General features: G+C 40.1%; 1 protein-coding gene across 2 annotated transcripts in view; it reads right to left on the reverse strand.

The window, feature by feature from the left end:
- Positions 1-14925, reverse strand: part of fchsd2 (FCH and double SH3 domains 2) — a 70086-nt gene extending 55161 nt beyond the window's left edge. Inside the window, exons 1-2 of one of the 2 annotated variants that reach the window (XM_066699333.1) lie at positions 14579-14925; positions 11787-11884 (exon numbers count right to left, since the gene is read on the reverse strand). In XM_066699333.1, the coding sequence (XP_066555430.1) occupies positions 11787-11884; positions 14579-14599 (119 nt within the window). In that variant the 5' untranslated portion in view covers positions 14600-14925. The remainder of the gene's footprint in view (positions 1-11786; positions 11885-14578) is intronic. The other variant, XM_066699334.1, reaches the window with a different exon arrangement.
- Positions 14926-21733: the final 6808 nt, after the last annotated feature.

Below are 21733 nucleotides of genomic sequence, written 5' to 3' on the forward strand. Positions count from 1 at the left end.
CAAAAGTATAAATCACAGTTGTGTCCAGCCCGATGCATCATAAAGATAAACCATCAAATATGGAGCATTATAATATATTTTCACCTAGGTTTGAAACAAAAGGTAATCACAAAAACTCAGGAGAAAAAAAGAAAATACCAAATATTTGCCTACTTGAACTTTACAGTTTTTAAGTGTTTAAAGCGATGGAGGGTTTCCATTTTCCAGAATATACCCTACAGCATGTCCTAGGATGTCCTGGGTTGCCTCAGATCTCTAGGATCCTTATGGAAGTGATCCCCCTGAAGCACACTGCGCAGCACATTCAGATCAGTAGGGCCAAGGCTCAGGATTGCTTTTCCATATGCCCACGGCTCTGCTTGGCTTCACAGGAAACAGAGTTGCAAAGGTCAAAGATCAAGAGTTAAAGGGCACCACAGAGTCAGAGCAGGAGATTCCCCAGTAGTCTTGTTCTGTACTTTATCTGAGGAGTCTTTTACACCAGTCTTCCCAGAATCAAAATCATACATCTGTATTAAATAACTCTCACACACAACAACAACTTTTTTAAGTTTGTGATGTCTTGGAGTCTTCCCAAGATAGAAGGAAGATTGCCCATAACTGCAGAAGTGCACTAATTACTAACCACACATTTTACAAACAAAAGAAATACAGCACTATCGTTTGCTTTTACTGGGGCAACCTACAATTTTAAATGCTTAAAAAAAAAGACAACCAATTGCAGCTTATCTTCTCTCTGTAAGACTGGGAGCTGACCTCTGCTATTTACAGTGCGTCAAACACTTCAATAAGTTATACCACACAACATGTTTACAGACCAACAGCAGATCTGATCAGCTGACCTTGCAGAGTGAAAAGTGATCCACTGGATAATATTATACACACTCTCTCTCCTTGCATAGGATTACAGCTAGAATGTGAAGTCCATCCTTTGCAAGAGCAGTAACCTTCAATTGGCAACAAAGGTCAGTTCCTGTGGTACTTGGGAGAATCGACAGACTGAACTGGAGTGCAGCCTTTATGGAATACATTAGATTTCCTGAGTTAAAGGATAAAACTGAAGACCCTCATATCTGAATAAGCTTTAGGGGCAGAGTCACAATACTTCTCCTGTCACTTCTAAATCAACCCTACCTGAAGGAAGATTGTGAACCTCTCTGCCCTTCAAATCCACCACTCGAGTTGCTCTGGTAAAAACAGTGTGGTTTCTTTCCTGTTTGGCACAATGAGCCGTACACCGATGACTAAGTGACTGGCTTTGGAATGCAATTCATCAATCCTGCCACAGCACAATCTGTCCCTTCTATGCAAACACGCGAGGTAATTTTCTTTTGGGGGGGGGGTTGGTGGCAAAACAAACTTTACAATGCAAAAGCACTCCTTTCCCAGTTATTTAATTGGTCTTCCATGAATTTTACCTTGAGCATCTATATGCTTTCGTTGAATATACTATTGAGAACTGACGCAGATTCCAGATTACATAAAAGGCCTTGAGAATCTGTTGCAAAAAGAGGAAATAAAAAAATAAAAATGTAAGGAAACTAGGCCATACAGGAAATCACAATAGAGAGATACTGGATTTATCCTTTGGTTTACACTGCCTTAATCCTCCCACAATGTCAGGAGGAGGAAAGGGAGACAATAGATGCGCTCAGCTACCTGTGCCAACGAGCTCTGTAACTCTGTAACAAAGTACAGGACACCGCTGAACTCACAGGTCACCCTTGGAAACCACACTAACCTAAATAGATCTGTTTCCTAACCTTTTCCCCTAAAAATGCAGAGAAATACACAACAGATCAGTGTTGAAGGAAATGCTATGGGAAAACCCCCAGTACAGCAGGAACAGTAATACCAAATAAAATCCACAGTAAATGGACAAAGGGGACAGAAAGCAAATGAGGGGTAAATGTGTTTTGCTTTAGGTCAAGATTAATTGGACCTTTTCAGCCTCTCTCTGCTAAAACTCGCTTTGTTAAAGAAATCAAATTTTTTACAGTGATAAACATCTGCAGTTCATAGCACTGTTTAAGCCGTTTAGCAGACAGACAACCATGCGCTAATTTTCTAACACAATGAGTTGACAATTTGATGAGGTCCTGTTCAGATACACTATGGTGGCTTCAGAGTGACAAAAGTTTGCTCCTTATCTACAAAACCCAGAGAGCAGGCAATGGAGGATTGCAGGCTGGGCAAAGCTGAACATGCTGGTAGACAAATTAACAAACTAAAATGAAAAACTCCCAGCATATGGAATAAAATAAATAAATAGCAGTATTAAAAAGTGTGGGATTAAGAACTAGAATGAAATCTCATTAAGGCCCATTGTCAATGCTGGATCTGACACTAACTTTAATCTTTCTGAGGCCATAACTTTGTTTTGGACTGGTTTAGATCATGCTATCTCAGCAGGAGCATTAATGTGTTTGTTTGCAGAGAGAGGAGTCATGGAATTGCATTCTGTATCAGGACACGGGCCTGTAAATTAACACTACATACCCATGTCAAAGAAATGGATGAGAAACGTGTGTATCATTTATGCACATTGCAACATCCCGCAGTTATTTTAAACATTCTCACATGGACCTTCTTTGGTTTATTGCTTTGTCTCTGAACTGTGGAAACTAGAAGGTTTTTCCCTCAAACAAAATGGAGATGACAGACTGCTACACAAAAGTTGTTATTGCTTGGTCGTAGCCCAGATTGCCATATCAGTTGGAGAATGTGATGGACAGAGGGACCACTAACCAGTCCCTGACTTCAGATAATTGCTTACTATCCTCCTTAGATTTTTCCTGTTATTTCAGTACCAGTAGAGTAGAAGAAACCCTGATTTGCATTTAGCGTAACTTTGTTCAAGTGTCAAGTAACCATGGAGAGAAAGTGATGGGGCGAGCGAGAGTGTGAAACGAAAGGAAAACAAAAGTGGGTTGTTGTTAAAAAAAAAAAGTCCCTTCTGAATTCCTCCCACCTCTGTTTAACACATTTCAGTACATACTTTACACTGACTCAAAGTTATGTAACCAAAGTTTTTAGTTTTAGCTGGGGGAAAATGTACTGGGCTACTTTTGAGTTAAGTATATTCCGTTCTAGGATGAGATGAGATGGAGACTAGCAATATCATGCTCAATATTATCAGAAGTCACTCTCAGTTGGCAACAGACTACCTGCAATATGGACTCCAGCAAAGATAGATTTGTTTGTTTGTTTTGATGGCAGAACTGAAAAGAATGTAAAACAGTAGGTGTCAAGCCTTACTGCGATACGGGGTGTTACTGTTGGTGGGAGGACGCTGCATGCCCGTTTTTGGGGATAAGCACATATACAGTCATCACTGGCTGTTGGTGTGGCATGCCTCATTCCTCACTACCACTGAACCAAAACGACTGACTTCACTACAATCTAGTATGAGCAGAAATCCACCACGCCAAGAAACGCTACCTCAGCAGAACCCCACATGGACCTGAAGTACAATTAGGCAGGAGAAGAACACCCCCACCCCCCATAAATACCTCTGACTACCACATGTAAGGATCAGAAATAACAACCCCAAAAGCAAAAGAGAGAAGATCTCTCTGGGTGCCAATTAATCTGATCTTTCGTCACAGGTTATCAAACTCCAGCTGCTTATGCTTCAGTGGTTCCTAGAAATACATGTTATATGTATTTATTTTGAGGGGAGCGGAAGGAAATTCAGCTCATGTCAATGTTCACAGTGGTGCTCTTCTGGGACTGTGTGTGATACAGAGAATTCCTCAATACCAGCATTTAAGTGAAGACCAAAAAATATATATATATATGAACAAGGCACACTGTAGTGCAATGTAGTGGAAAGTAAACTCTAGCAGTGGTCTGTGGGATGTGTGTTGTAGCTACATGGCCTCCTGCGAAGGGGAGCAGGCGGCACACTGAGACACCTCTGATCTGGCAGCCGTGTCCAGAATCCCTACTGGGCCCACACGCATCAGGCTGCACGGACACTGCAACGCCCTGCATGCTGCCCACAATCCCTCGCTGGGATACGTGAAAACGTCCCAGCATTATGGGAAACAGGTTTCAGGAATAAACACAGGAGGGTCTCAATTTGCTGAATATTTCATTAGTCTTCTCAGTGCAGTATTACATCAGTTTTATGTTTAGACACATTTCTCACCCTGCACGAAGTTCTCATACTCTATAAATAAAAGACATTACACAGACAGATATACCGATACATAAGCTGCCGTCTTGTGTAATTATGCAGGGTAAGCCATCCCAGGAGTGTTAACAGCATAGTCAATGGCTTCGTTCAGTACCCTGCTTTGACAGATCCCCTTTTAAGCGGTGTGGAAACGAGCAAATAGCATTTCATCTTGACTTCGCAGCCCATTCTTGGAGACTGGCCAACTCAAAAATTAAAGTGCCATTTGGCTAAATTCCCTTCCAATCAATTTAGCCTGGTACTCTGGTGTTTTTAGTTGTTATTACGATGTAAACAGTGCCGACTGCCATTGAGCCGTCTCTAGCTCCCACATGGAAACAAGAAGAAGCACGTCTGACAGGCACGAGGATGTCTCTTGTGGTGCTCATTTGGCGAAAGAAGCACTTTATTCAAAAAGACTAATTCCTTATAAGCCCAGCCTCAATGAAGATGGTTATTTTCCTACACAGGTATTACTATATTCACAACCTGCTCAGGTCTGTGTTCACTGCAATAAGATCAGTGGTTAAATTACATAACTGGAGCAGGCCCCGGTGTCAGCAACCTGTATCTTTTTGCAGCAGCAGAACGCACATTTGAATAATGGAGTAATTTCAATGAAAACTTGCAAGGGTTCATGGTGCTTACTGGGACATTTTACAGTGTCAAAAGGAAATCCCTTGGCTAACAATGTGTAAACACCCTGACCTACAAGACATGTTTTTCTATTTAAAATAAAGCCAAAAATTGTGAGTTTTAAGCTTCTTTCTTTAACACTGCCGTGCCATTCTACAAAACAAACTAAGGAACTCCCATCTGCCACAATCCCGAATCAAAAATGTGGTAGTAGACCACACATAAACATTGTTTTTATTCCTGCTACTTCCTTTTAATCCTTGATCAATTATTCAAGTTTTTAAATCACATCTCTTTTTTTCAGGAGGTTTAGTCACACATGAGGACATCTGGCAGTGACAGCATTTATCACCGTACAGGGCTTAACTTATTATATGTATGTATGTATATATATATATATATATATATATATATATTATAAAACACACATACACACACACACAAAAAAAGTGAATTTAAGCAAAATTCCTCTGTGTGTTTATTTATTTTGGTTTCTCAGCTCTCAGATTTGATCAGATGCTGTAGCTAGCCGCTGGAATGCAGGAGGGCTGATTGTCCAGCACTCTTCAAAGAGTCGATCATGTGAGCCCTCACCCTGCTTTTATCTAATGGGAAAAGATCGGCCTGTTCAACTGTTTGGGTTATCCTTCAGCAAGAAAACAAGCTGCCAAGACCATATCACACAGTCTCTCATGATACATCTGGATTGCATTTTTGATTTGCCTACTTTCCTTTCCTTTGCAAATAATTCCTTTGTACATTTTATAAACAAGATACTGAAATTTCATATAAACTTGTTCTCCTATTAATCTGAATTATGGAGTGACAGCGTCCCTACTCTTGGCGAACAGTTAAGAAATGTAGTTAAACATTGAAAAAACACAAAATTTCGGTCTACAGTATTGTTTTCTTCTCTATATAGCATCCGAATGATCTACAGCTCTCCAAAAGCTTAGACATCAAACAGGCTGCGATACGAAGAGCTGGCCCTACTCCTGAACGAAGCACTGCACTTTTAAGTCCTGACCTCTGTGAGCTTCAGTGTCAAAAGTTCAAGTGGGGGCTCCAGCCTTGGGCAGGTCCCAGTGAAGCTGACCCCAGGGGTAGTGAAATGGGGGGATGGTATTTTGTGATTTTAGAATGAGTGTGTGTGGTTCAAAAACTCAGGGTATTATTTGATATGAGGCTTCGTAATGCTGCCTGCACCAATGAGGGAAACTGGGATGCACGGAGAGAGAGAGAGAGAGAGATTTACAGCTGCTCCAGCGCTCCCTTTCCCAGCTGTGCTTGGAGGCAGAAGGATTCAGGAAGCTTTGTGAGGACCAGCCAGGAGACACTTGCTGGAATTTATTAACTGTATAAATAAACAACAAAAGGAAGAAAGAGCTCTTGGAGGAGTGGGATTTTTTTTTTTTTTTTTTTTTTTAATGTTGGAGTATCATTTAGTGATGAATGATGAGGACTGGAAAAATACATTATCCATTCTGTGTTCATCAAGCAAAACTTTCAAATTATTTTAGATAGCGATCTTTCCCCTAAACATTTGCTTTCGGATTCATTCAAATCTGTATCTTCCAATATGTACTATGTCAAGAAGAAGCGGGTATTAACTGTTGAAAAGTAAGGTTTAGTCTGATTTTTGACTCACTTGAAAGGATTTTATGTGAACCAAATGCGAATTCAGAAATTACTTATTATGCCACCTGATTTAAAATCATGCTGTATATGTTTCCTACTTTTCAGTAGGAAATGCACAAACATTAAATATATCATTTATAATCTTGCATTGTTTGGGATTATGAGAAAGTTTTGGGGAGGAGTATTATATTTAACGTATGTTCTTCCATTGAACAACAGACAAGGGACTATATAGAATATATACATAGAGGTGGGCCACAAGAAATGTGTTAGACATGACTGAGAGATCCTTGGCTTATAAATAGAAGGCAAGGCCTTCTTCAACAGATCAAGTGGCACCACTACACTAAGAGTTGTATTGGGGAAGCCTTTCTCAGGGAGTAAGCAAGGAAGGGTCTCAAGTGCACAGACTCACTGGAAGCAAAGTACAGCACTGGCCTAGGTGTTAAGCTCAGGCTGGACACAAGAACTGTTTAAGAGACAATCTGCCCCCTACACCGCATTGACCCCTCGCAAGAAGAACAAACGCAGAGGAGATATTGCTGGAGTACGACATCAATCGGTAAAACCAATAAACAGCCAACATAAATTAACTGGATGGTTTAAAAGAACACTTACAATGAAAAGCAATTACTTACATGAAGTAATTGTTATTTGTCTCCCAGTTGGAGTTTGGAGAGCCCAACGGTTTAATTAAAACCAAGTGAAATCCACATGTGCGTGAACTGGAGGAACAGTCTGACACCAGATCACTTTCAAACCAGATCTGCTTGCAGTCTCCATCCAGCTGCCACTTCAAACACGGTTACATCTATTATATAAAAACAACATGATGCAATCTGGAATGCCACTGCAGGTTTCAACCAAGCAGAGAAAAATTGGAAACAAACAAAAACACATGTCCTTGAGGCTCTAAATTACAGCAGCATATTAATCAAGGTAACACATCTCATGCAGTTAATTTCCATACAGGAATTCAGACAGATTCACATTACTCAACCAATGATCAAGAAAATTCTAATATTTGCTCTCAAAACATGTTGCTCTTTAATTTGTGTTGCTTCTTTTACCTGAACAGTGATTGTTCAATCCTACCGCCAGGATTTCCCTCACAGATTAGGTATCCGTTTAAATAATAAAACATTATCTAAATTGGACCCAAAGTGTGGAATTGCAATGTAAGGGCTTGCATGCTGTTTGCATACTGTAACAAACATGAATTCCACAATGAACGAAACGTCACATTTTAATGTTCCAATTTATATTTATCACTTTTGCATTTAATGTAACATTTACATTATCTAATGAAAAGTTAAAAAAGAATAGGAAACATTGTTCTGAACTGATAATACTTTACATTTCACTTGTCCTGTAAATATGAAAGAGAAAGGCCTTGTCTGGGGGTAAACAGTGTGAATTTACACACCCTGGAGCAGGTGTGTGCACTATTAATAGAAATCTAGTGATCAAATCAGAGCACTCCTCCTGGGTCCACAGAGGTTACATCACCTGTATGTAGGCAGGGCAAAAACGGTGACAGGAAACTAGTTCCCAGAAAACACCTGAAAATATACAATTATTTAAAAACAGGCCATTGTTATCATTACATGTCCTGATCGCATAATGTTGTTGTCATACTGGAATCCTTTATCCACATCAAAAATGATTTTATTATTATTATTGTTTAGGGGCTCTTATTTAAATTTAAAGAGGTTGCCAAGGCCCAAGCATGTAAAAAGGCTGGACAAAGAGCATTGAAGTGCTCATACAGCATACACAACTCCCATGTCTTTCAGCTGGGCTCAAACAAACAAAGAGGCAAGTGGTAGGATGTTTACATCAGCATTACTCAGAGTCCCATAGGAGAATGAAAACAAACTTGATTTTCCACAAGATCGTCTTTCAAATAGAGAGCCCCAAAGGCTCGAATTGTAGAAGAAAGTTGTAATGAGACACCAGGGTGTCACAATGTCGAAAATGTAAACAATATCGCAGGACATCAATGCTTCAAAAAAAAATTTACCTGTATGAAATTATAATAAAATAAACTATGAATTAAGGATAAGGTTGCAACAGTGGTTACATGAATTGGCACACCTGTTTTTCCACCAACCTGGAAACAATAAAAGAGACTGCTGGAGAGCTCTAGTAAACCACAGGATGACTCAAAACATCCTCTTATCTCCTCCAAGCAGAGCTGGACACCCTGTGACTTTAAAGTGCATCTGGGAACGTCTTTGAACACTATTAATGTATTCACTGCTCTGGGGAGGAAAAATATCCCATCCTAATAGAATATAAAAATCCCAGTAGTGGCCCTCGAGACAAAAGAGACCGCCTTAGATCACCTTCCCACAGCCAGGTGAATAACATCTGTAAGACATGGAACCTCATGCAAGTAAGTGTGCAGGGTGATTTCTTCAGGAAAGCCATTTCTGCATGATCAGAGATGCGAATCAGGCAGGCTAGCACACACCTCTATTCAACTCTTTCCCGCTCACTCATTCAAAATGTTACATGCAGAACAATAACAACAACAGATCTCACACGTACTGTACATCGATTGCAGTTTGCAGTGCTAAACTGGCCACAAGAAAGGAACACACAAGCGCACATCATTTGGAAATATCTGCATCCCTGCATGTTGGATTCACCCAGTACAGCCAGTATTGCTATAATACAATAGTTCTAATAGTCTCTGTTACACACTCTTTAAGCAGTCATCCCAAACCTCACACTCTCCATTGGCTCATCTGAATTTTTGGAAGGACAGACGCATCTTTTCCGAGGAGGTTTTTGGACAATCACCAGGCTAGCCCTAAACAGCACAAAATGTTCCTTCACACATCTAAACACCCATGACTTGCTGTGGCTGGGTTTGTGCGAATATTGTTTTCTCATCAGATGGGAGTTTAACAGGCCATTCTTATTACTTCTTTCCCCTCTGATGATGCCAGGAAGGTGACACATCTGTACCGGTCCTACACACTGGCTTTTGTTTTACAGTCAGCAATGTCGTCTCAACAACTCCCTGCCTAGCTGCTTCAGATGCACAGCAGCAGTGACACTGCACAAGCTTCTGCAAAAATAAAACTCAGCCAAAGGGATCTTCTTCACAAAAGGACTTGGTGCAGCTCTGATTGATAGGCAGGGGCGTTGATCTAAAACTGACCCTCATCTGACCCTCACGATTTAACGAAGGCCTAGGATTAATTAGGTAAATGTGCATAGAGCTGCTTTGTGGATTAAAGTGTTAAAGAGCTGCGTTTGGAAAAAACTTGCCTCTGAGGGGTCAGTTTCTTCAAAGCAGTCAAATGAAAAGTGAAGTATCCCCCAAATCAACACATAAACCTGGATCAAACATAAAAAAAAAATAAAAAAAAACTGTTTAAGATATTAGGAGACCAAGTAGAGATCAAAATCACACACGTTGTAATGGGACGCTTTTGATTCTTCGCTATATTGTTCCACAGTACAAATAGCTTTTCATCTCCTTTTTACGATCTGTGACTGCTGCGTTTAAATCATGTTCTTCCCAATGACAGCAATGGCACATTCAACCTAAATCACAAGACCTCCTTCCTGGTTCTCCTCAATCTTGCAGAACGGCTGTATGCTCATCATTTCTATAGAGAAATACTTGGACGCGATTCGCCACTTTTCAGTGTACATCACCAGGCAACTCCATTTTCTCATTGACAGGAAAATAAAGCAAACTCACAGTTATTACAATTATTGTTCACAAAACAAGATTTTTAAGAAAACTGTCACACAGTTGCATCACAAAGAGATTCTGATTCAGACCTTAACCACGACTTAGAAATCATCAGCCCAGCTCATCTCACAGTACAGTTTATTCCTACAATTTAAATGAGCTAATTTGCATAACACAACAGAGCTCTGAAGCTGTTCAGTAATTTAAAGAGAGATGGGCACACACAGATAGGATTACATGCAATGCTAAATTTCAACATACAAATGTGGAACAGCAGCCACCATAAGACCCCTGCAGCTTTGAGGATTTAAGTGATCCTCTCTGAGGTGTGCACACCACCCTGCTGATTTAAAGAAATATCTATCAGACAGCATTTATGAAGTCAGGTGTCTTTGGGGAATCCTATAGGCGGTGTTGCTAAGCAATTTGCAGATCGTTGCTCTGACTTGGCAATCTGGTTTCCAGCAGCTTGTTTAGCTTTTTTCATGTCTCCAGGATACAATACCAAACCAGCCACCTCCTCCAAACACAACATGCTCACTAAACAAGTCCTAAATAGATCATCACCAGCAGATTCACACTGATGTTTCAGGATGCAAATTTAAAAACGTGAAAGAGTGCAAAGTGGCAGGTGAAATTGTTCCAGGGAATTAAAAAAAAAAAACACAGCAGAGCTCAAAATCCAATCAGGGGTTTCTATAGTGCCAAGCCAGGCAAGGATAACAAAGCCATTACCATGCAACACATTTTCTAAACAAAAAAATGACACACACACACCATCATCTATACATCATTACTGCAATGACGCTGATAAACACACACAGGTTTTCAATGCTAACCTGTAACCGACAGCAGGGCTGGAATGACTTACAGCTTGGGTTACCACAGTGCCACACGGAGCCTTTCAAATAAAATGCAACTGCCGCCCAGCAAACAGCATTTCAAATCTCTACAGTTTTCTCATAACTCAGGAGGACCCCTGCACACAGTCAATCACGTTCGTATGGAATATAAAAATGATCCCGACGCAGGTTCCTGCAGCAGTCTGTACCTGCTGGAAATCTTTTGTATTTCAGTAATTTGGCCGATGGGGGGAAAAAAACGGTGCTTTAATAAATAATCAATGCCTTATCTGAAAAGAGTCTTTGTGTGTGAAAATAGAAGCCAAATGCCTACTGTTACAGCAGCATCTTCCCACTGCCTGCCTCCAAGTAGTGCAAACAGAGCCTCCTACTTCAGTTCGTATCAGGGCTATTGTTTAATCAGACATACTTCAAAAAAATAAATACAATTTTCCCAGCTGCCTCCACAGCATTGCAACATATTACACAGGCAAAAGAGACACTCTGGCCGGAATGTAAAGTATCTCTCTCTAACATGCCTCACACTTTCATTTAGAGAGAGAAAAAAAAAAAAGGACAAATATTTGCACTGCATTAGTTCCAGTTATAGCTTCCAGCTGTGTCAGACCTCTTAAGGCCCAGAGCAGGAAATCCAAAGAGGAAATTCCTTCGTCACATCCCTGAGTTTTGTAATCTGAATGTTCTTTCAATAAATTAGGACACCGCCCCCACCCCCTACTGCCCTTCTCGTTCCTTCGTGATTCAGTACATTTACCTCATGTCTTCCAGTAAATCGCATTCTGCCTGGTGTTTGACTTGGAGTCTAGTCATCTGTTCAGCATGAATATTCTTCAGTTCTTGGGTGACTTTTACCTACAAAACCAACAACAACAATTAGCCATATGTTTCTTATATCACTTTTATTTTCTTCTATTCCACCTTTGGTCTTATGAAAACATATGAGGGGCATGTTTCTAACCACAGAATGGATGTTAATGCAAATAAAAGTACATTCAACAAAGGCATCAAGCATCAGATTATTTGGGTATGTTAGGTGAAGTCCTTGACACATTTTCACACAACCTCCAGTCTTACCTTTGCACAATGCTTTAATTCACTACTATCACACATAGGAAATAGGCAATAGCCTTTCAGTTATGGTAATTTGTATAGTATAAAGTGTATCAAGATATATAGGCCTACATATAAACCGACATCTTTAGTTTTTACATTTTACATTGTACAAGCTACAACTGTGATAACAGATCTGGTATAACAAATTGAACGAAACAGTAACAATAATGGAGTGATTCCATAATTGTATCAAAGCCTACCAACCTTCTAGTAACCCTTTTTACATGTGACTGTTGGGTGGTAATGTTTGAAAGCAGTGGGCACAACAGATCAAAATTGAAATTAGAAATGTCACAGAGAAAAGGCAAGGAAAGTCACTTTAAGTAGTAGCTTGGATCTCTATGAAATTCAAAATTTACATTTTTATCCACCTATGTTACATTTACTAGCCTGGGGCAGCAGAGAACTGTGATTGCACTGTGGTACATTTGGATTAATAAACAATTAAAGTGATTTGAAGAAACTGAATTCATTTTCCTTGTCAAAGGCTCAACCTCATGCCTTTTCTTTTTCAATAAAAGGTCATTTAGTCTGAGTTTCAGCCATCTCTTAAAGATTCCTAGCATGATATATGTATATATAATTCTGTTATGTGAACTGTAGAGATATAAGGTCTCTTCTGGATGTATGACAGATTTCTTATCACCCACCCAAAGCGAGTGCCCTTGCAGAAGAACACACAGAAGCGGGGGAAGCGAGACTGGTTTCTGAGCACCTCTGAGGTTGTTTTTCGAGCACCGAGTGACCAGACCAGAGCCAGCATTACAGCGCGCAGCAGAAACTGAACTGGGGGACAGCAGTAGCAGCAGCAGCAGTCGTGGTGGGCCAAATTCAATTACAACTAGAAACCCCAGGAGGGGACTCTCAGGTCTTACATTGTACACGACTAATTCCTAGTGTACTTGCAGAAAAGAGAACAAAATAATTAACAGAGACCAATTCTTAAGAAGTTAATTGGTTTTATGCTGTGCAGAGATTAAACATGAAAAAGCAGTTTCTTGTTCTCCTCCCAATTGAGAAACATTTTAAAAGGACTCACTTGTGTTTAACTACAGAACAGCCTATAAAATTCATCTCTTCACTGACAGCAATAGAGATAACAGGCTGCTAGTGTAAGAACATAATGCCTCTAATGGCAATTTATACTATCTTATTTAACCACCCTTCAGCTAATCTCTAAGGAAAACTGTCCTGTGTACACAGCCCTGAAAAAATAAATGATCTAAGCTTCAATAAAAGTACAGTACAGGAATTGAGGATGGTATACAGAAAGGCAAAAAAAAAAAAAAGACTGTCAACATATGACATTTACAAACTAGAGCTAAGATAACAATCAACTTCAAATTAAACAGACCAATGTGATGGTAGTCCTGTACAATGACTGCAACCTTAAAGGTGAAACTCGTTCATTGTAATAATCTGAAACGGTTCTACACCAAGGAAAGTCAGGATATTAGGGGTCAAAACCTCACTTACTAATATACCTAAAAGCAAATATAGACCCACCTTGACCAAATAACGTTATCTTCATATACTTCTACTGAGTCCAAATTAAAAACGTACATGTATTACATTGTATTGTGTGGTTTCATACATTTCTAACAATATATTGTTGTAATGTAAATATTTGCATGCGTTTGTCCATACATATATACATATACACATACATACACAGACACCATTTATACATAGCTAATACAGACGCCTGAAAACATGAAGAAAGAAATGCAGTATGATTTTCAGTAAGTCAATTATGAAGCAACAGCACGATGTCATGGTTGGTGGCACTCCGAGGCAATTCTTTATTTCTAGACTATTTATTTGATTGTTAAATGACAAATTCTGCCAACGCGACTCGGATTTGTAATATTAGATATTGCACACAACAACATACACGACATTACACACCATCTATTACACTGATGACAAACAATAATCATCAACATAATAAACAAAACGAATTTGTTACATACATACATATTTGTGTTCGCACATAAAAACAAAAGGGAAACATGCACAGCGCTATATAGGTGCATAGGGTTCACAGTGCGTTAACTGCATCATGTGTTTTTATTCAATCAGTAAACTGCCACGAAATAAGAGCTCACACATGCTCAGCTAAAGCATGGGCAAATGCAACCAAATGAGAGAAAACCACAGATTTAGAAAAGCAGCACCAGCCATACTGTATTTTCTCTGCATTTCGCTCATTCAATTGAAGTTCCCCGTTAAGTTCCGCTACAACCTAATTACCCAACATAACCAAATACAACAACACCGCCGTTTACCGAAAAATGCACCAATGCGTTAAACCTCCATCGAGTCCCCTTGCCAACTGTGCAGCCTCACAGCACAGTCTGGGCATCGCTGACTTTTGCCATCATTTTCGACCAGCCCGCAAAAAGAAAAAGACAAAAAAGAAAAGAAACCTACCTTTCTCGGAGGAGGCTGCATATTTGAGCCTTGACATGAATGATAAATCCGTAACGATGTGAGTTTCAGCCCGAGGAGAAATGCGGGAGCCCGGACCCGAGCAGGGAGAGAGAAAGAGCGCAGACGGGTTTGGAGGCGATCAGGCGGCCATGATGAGCAGCTCCACACGCACACTGAGCACTGCGGAGCTGGCTCGCAGGCAGGGCGAAATCATAAGAGGCGAAACGCGATGGAAAGGCGGCGAGGTTTCCGGTTCAGATGAGGCTCGATGGCGACATGGTGAGGTTATCTCCGGGAAAATAGAGGCATGCGGGGAAGCCTGAGCCCGGGACGGCGCGGAAAGCGGGAGAAGAGCGCCACACCGCGGCGACCCGTCCGCGCCGCTCCCGCCCCGCCGGCCCGGACCTGCACGGCAACAAGGAGCGCAGCCGAGCCGGAGCGCATCGATGCACAGCGAGGCAGTCAAACCCAGAGCCGCGTCTCACTGCGCTGTGTCCTGGGGTTTCACCCTGCACTTTCGCTATTGATCGTCTTTCTGCTGAATTAAATCCCAAAGCATGTCTGTAATAATAATACAAATAATAATGGAAGAACTAGAATTGATCTGCATATATTTTGCATGTGACCGTAATTTGTGCATGATACTGGATAGGTATTGTTTTTATGGTAATATGCAGGTTAATGTCACATATAGTTTGAGACTGATAGTATAACTTAGGTTAGGAGTATGCAGCAGTAATGATATGTAAAAGTAAGCAGGTTAGTAGTTGTAGTATAATAGAAGGTGTTGGGGTAAAATTGCCCCCTATGTATTGTACAAACCCACTGTATAATACTCTGCATGTTGGGAGAACAGAGTACAAGGATTTGTATATAACATATTCTACTAACTGTTAGGAATTATTAAGCTTTGTTCTGATATTAAGTAGGCATACTGATCATTTAACCTACTGTAACCACGTAACTCATTGTATTGTATTCTTATTGTAGGATTAGATTAGAACAGATGCTGCAGATTTGACATTGTCATATCTCACTGGAAATGGTGCCGTGGCAGGGGGGCTGAAACTTGTCATTATTGCAGAAATAACATAAATAAAGTCTAGACACTTGAACCCACGGCCTTCCCCTCAACTTTATCTTGGAAATGTCAAACCACAATCTCCCTATATTTATATTATATTTTGAGGAACAGCTCAGAGCTGACCACATAAACAATATACATGCTGCTCTTCAGACAAACCAGAAATAAGATAGAGTCCCATGTCATCTACTGCTAGGCAAACCGTGCAGACATGTCAGCCGAAACTGTCGAGTGTGTTAGGGGTTATAATATCCGACACATTCCATGTCTGCCTAGCAACTAGATCTGATTATGATATGTCCTGCCCTGGAACTCTGACTTCTGACATGTATAAAACTGTGTGCTGTTGCAAAAATAAACTGAAGACAAACGATCTGGCATTGTGTCGGTGACTTTTTTCTTCCCGAGCTCATCTCCTGCGGAGGATCCACCATCCTGCACTGATGACGCTGGGTTATCCTAGTCCAGGGAACCTGAAGGGTTTACTTCGACTGAAGTGGTTGTACCTTAACAATTTGGGCGCTCGTCCGGGATACATTTGGTGAGTAGTCTCTTTTCACCTTTGTGCTGTACCCTAAGAACTGCTCGCTACTTGTATCCAAAACATGATGGACTAGAGGGCTGTTCCAGTTAGGCAGTAGACTCTAAATGCCCTAGTGCTGTAACTAAGAGCTGCTGACTGACTGATGTATATTGGACTAGAGGGCTGTTACAATTTGGTAATAGGTGAGTAAGTAGACTCTATGCTTTAGTGCTATAACTGAGAGCTACTGAATACATGGACTAGAGGGCTGATATACTGTACTGTAATATTGCGCTGTGCTGATGTGTGGCATCTGAAGCAGGACATCTTTGTGTTTGTAAGTATGTCACTCTTCTTTTTTATCTTTATGTATTGAGACTGCTATGATTGGAAGTGAATAAGCAGTACCCGAGTATCGGTGGGAATGATTAATGGTACTATGAGATAGTAAAACTACTGGGATATCACCCTATGAGGCTGTGTTTGGGATTCCCTTTCCCACACCTTGGGTTGGGACGCAGGGGAGACCACCTACGCTCTCCTCTGATTTATCAGTGCAGAATATACACTCTTGCTGGCAGAAAAGCTGGCCAAGATCCACAAGACTATGAATGTCTCCTCCTAGAAATGATGGGAGTTGGATATGAATGTGAATTAAAAAATGAGAAACTAAAACTAGCTAACTTAAAACATTCATTGGGAAAAAATAATAAAATGCAAAATACAATCTAGTCTAAGCTGAATGCCCCAAAGACAAATGGAAAAAATATATATAATAATAATGGTCTCTGTTGGAGTACCAGGATTGGTGGAATAAAGGAAACATAAGATAAAACCGAGAAAGTTTCCAATAATACGTATTTTGAGATGACCTTGATCACAATGGATCAAGAAAACTGAGGTAGTGAATAATAATAATAATAAGCTTGTAAGGGCTGTTTGAGACACTGCAGGGTCAATACAACATGCCACAGATCGGATATCTGAATTATCTTATATTTATATTTATATTTAAAAATGTAACATCAGAATTATGAGGCTCTGACCACGAGGATGTTTGACTGTATACAGAGTGCCTCAGGCATCAGAAATAAGAATGAAAGAATATGATTCTAAGAAAAATGTTAAAGTAATACAAAATGTATAATGAATAAACAGATCAATAATAGTAATAAATAAATAGTCATGGTGTCCCCACAAGAAGAACCAGAATTTGTTTGTTAAACATCATGTTATGGACAAGCTCTGTAATGTCCAATTAAAGGAAACGAAAGGCTAGAAGAGAGCCTGGTGCAGCCCTGACAGCCTGTGAAAGCAGGAGAATGTAAACAGAATGTTAAAAAATGTTTAGTTATTGTTATAGCATATAATACCTGATATACAAGGTAAAGCAGAATATGGTTTTAGGATGAGTGATGTAGGAAAAGGGTAAGATACCACAGAAGTATAAGATTACACATATAGAATTAGTGAGCTCAAGTAATATAAAACATTTTTAAAGGAGACAGGTAAGAATGGAAAGGAAGTGAAACAATCATATATTAGATTAGGTTTTAGAAAACTTGAAACAACAGTAAAAACATTGTGTAACAACAAAATCAAAACATTATGAATCGGTACATTATGACTGCAACAACTTGGAGAAGGTTTCCTATGAATATGGGAATCATTATTGAGATCAATGGCCTATTGGCTAATATTTTCTTAGGTAAATATATTACTTCAATAAACAAATAATGGAGTGTCATCTGTATGAATATAAATAACACATATTGATAATAAACCCTGAATACATTTCTTGTAAGACATTAATAGGAGAAAGAATAACCATTAGCATGCTGAACAATGTTAACCAAAGTTGACGAGGGATTGAGAGGTGATAGGGCTTGAGAAGCTGGAAGAGGAGTTTGGTCTGAAAAGTAATAATAATGTGCTGCTGTTTTCAGCACACGAGGTTATGAAGGTAACTGAAAGAGAATACGAAGGAAAATATGGAATTTACTTGATGTAAATTACTGCAGTGTTTTATAAATAATTCAATGAGTTATGAAACTGTTCGGCAGTTATCAGGTTCAGAAAATATCAAGCAGACAGAAGAAATAGGAAACCCACACCCCCCCGAATAGGAAGGGGGAAGTGACGGTGTCTGTGAGCTCTGCTCCCCCTGGCAGACGAGCAGCTTGAGTGAGAGAAAGAGAGAGATAGTAATGGTTGCATTTTAATAATAATAACACTGATGTTGATACAGACAAATAAGAATAATAAATAACAGAAAACAATAATAAAAAATGAAAGCACTGGATGTGACAAGGTATTGTTCCTAATACTGTGAATATAATTACAAATGTATGTTTTTGGGAGTGTTTTAGGACTAACTGAAACAATAATAATCATTAACTATATTGTCTAAGGAGTTGCTGTAATGACTAATGATATTAATGAGATCTTATGAATATATCTGATATGCACATTACGAATCGTATCCGAATTAAACTGATATTTGACCCTCCCTTTGAGAGGATAAAAACATCAGAGATGCATTGTAAAAGCTCCAGGAAATTGCAACTGGCCACTGCACCTTCCATAAGAGAGCTCAAATATCTTCTAAGACAAGGTTGCAGCACGTGCACCCCTTCCCTGGCTCGCCCGTCTGGTGCATGTTGTTGACCACACGGGCGAGGGGAGGGAGATGTGTGGGGGAAGTCTTTTTAAATTGGTTTGCCAAAGGTTTCATAGTAACAGCTCAGCAATATTGTACATCTTGCCACATTTGTCAAGCTCATAATCCTGGGAAGGGAGCTGAAATCACAAAATCATTACTTTGTTCATATGCAAATAGATTGTGTTAAAATGCCTACATGTTGTGGTTATGAATATATATTTGTAAAAATGTAAATGTTTTCTACAAAGGGTTGAAGTCTATCCCTGTATGAGGGCTGCTAAAATGTGCAAACAGGTCTTGAATGTCCAGATCGCCTTCCTATAGTCCTAATGACAATGAGACTGTCAGCAAATCTGAAAAAAGAAAAGAAAAAGAACAGAAAATAAGCTCTCTCTCTGAATAAGATTATTATGGGATGACCCATGAGGCTTCCTGCCTCTCCTCCAGTTTCTGTAAGGGAGATGGACATCCACTTGATGGATGATGCAATGTTGTATTTTTGTATGGGTCTAACACATGCATTCGAAGCTGTCCATTCACAGGTAAAAGCTGCCCAGACTGAACCAGCCCAGCAGGACTGTCACCCATTTCAGCCAGTTGACTAAGTGTACATCAAAGCCCAGGCGGACAGGGCCCTACCAGGTGCTCCTGACCACCCACACAGCTGTGCAGTGCCAAAGGGAAACACTGGTGGAGACCAGAGGGATGCTCTCCCTTTCTCCTGGATCCTCTTCCTCGCTGTCTGCAGGACCATCGTCTGTGCCATAACAGCCTGGGAAAAGGACGTCTTCAGTGCCCAGCCAATGGGATCATCGCTGACTGAGGAAATCAGTCCAGAAGCAGCTGACATCATCATCAACCTCCAGATAAAGAGGCCAGCGCAGGGTCGGAGCAGTGGCCCACAGGGAGCAGCTGGACGCACGAGTCCACAAATATCGGGTGATGTGCTAGTAACCTCTCCCCTTCCACATATTGACACTGACACTGACACTGATCAAATACGACTGAAGATTCGACAGCGACGACAAAGCCACCTGACCACCTGACCAGGAGAAACACCTACAACCCCAATCAAGAAACAGCACTGAATCCTGATGATGGCTGGGCTCGGCCTCACCCTTCTGATCATTGCCCTGACGACTCTACTGGAGCGATCCAGCTCGATTGAATGCCAACAACTAAACCACTGTCCCACGGCAGGACACAAAGAACAGCCGCTCCACCTCCCTGACGAGAGAGATCACCGATCTACAACTGTCCTACCAGTTTACTAAAAGACTTGAATATATCCGGGTGCTGCGTGTGCTCACACGTGCCCCGCAAATGCACTGGGAGGAATTCCCATGATCCCTGTCCCTCTCACAGTTGAAGATGTCTGATAAAACTGCTGACTCTGTTGATAATGTAACAGCTGAAATGGTTGCCATACGCACAAAGTTGTTATAAAAGTTTTCTCTCTGATAGCAAAAGGAGGGTGTGTGCGCTCATTGGTAAAGAATGTTGTACCTATATACCCGACAACTCTGAACAGATTCATGATCTTACAGATCACATTCGTAGAGAAGTAACTAAGTAACTAAAATTCACCAGACCCCGGAGTGGTCTCTGGGTAGCTGGATAAGTGGCTCCCTAGGAAACCTTGGTTCTCTTATAGGCCCGAGGACTGCTTTTATTCTTGGAATATTCATTTTTCTCTGTTTGTGTTGTGTTGATCAAGTGTTGCTGTACCCTGCATAATTATAATTTTGCCATCATCCTGCACTGACGGCGCTGGGTTATCCTGTTCATGATCAATAAGGAAATTTAAGTTTTTCTTCTTCTTCTTACTATTATTATTATAGTTATAATTATAATTATAATTATAATTATTATTATTATTATTATTATTATTATTATTATTATTATTATTATGTTTTTACATCATCATAACCCCTTTATAATACAAAGTGTGGTGGAAGGCTGTTAAAAGTGTCACTGGGGAAGAATTAAATCTCATACAGGACCAAGGGCCAAATATGAAGCTGTGACACTTCTGTCCAACAACAGTACATTGTAGTGTGGTGTACAGTGGTACAAATACAGTAATGTAGTGTGGTGTTGGATAATAAACATGTGGTAAAGTGGAAAAGAAATGGGGTTAAATATGGTGTAGTGTGGTGTGCCATGCTAAAACCTGGTAATATATCATGGTAAAATGTAGCATGGCAAAAACATGGTTAGAATGTGGTAAAGCATGGTACAAGCATAGTAAAATGTTACAAACATGCTACAAATGTCTTAAAATTGTTGCAAAACATGCTAAAATGGTACAATGTGGGAGAAACCTGCTAAATACAGTAAAATCACAGTAAAAACTTAGTAAAAGCATGGTGCACATGAAAGATTATTGTAAAATCATGATCAAGTACAGTTTACAATGGTAAAATGTGTGGTGTAGCATGGTCTAGATCAGGGGTTCCCAATGTCTGGTGATGGAGGGCCAATTTCCTGAGGTTGCATGGGATGTGGGGGCCGCAATAGAAAATGAACCATTGATTTTATATCCTATACATTTCTGTTAGGAAACACTTATTAACTTTAATTGTTGTTTTATTATTTTCCCCCAAATTACATATGCAATTTGTAACAGAAAATTGACATAAAGTGTAAAAATAAAGAAAAGCTTCAGAAAAGGGGTGGTTGAAGGTTGGCTTTGGCGGGCCGCACCAAACATCCTCGAGGGCCGCATTTGGCCCCCAGGCCGCACTTTGGGAACCCCTGGTCTAGATATTTCCCAATATCCCAGCATAAATCCAATCCCACATTACAATAATTTATTTTGACTTTGTTTGTTTAAAAAAATATATATCAAACTGAATGAAATTTCAGTGTACAGTGGGGGGAAAA

This window comes from Amia ocellicauda, chromosome 3 (genome assembly GCF_036373705.1).
Source record: "Amia ocellicauda isolate fAmiCal2 chromosome 3, fAmiCal2.hap1, whole genome shotgun sequence".
NCBI classification, from domain to species: domain Eukaryota; kingdom Metazoa; phylum Chordata; class Actinopteri; order Amiiformes; family Amiidae; genus Amia; species Amia ocellicauda.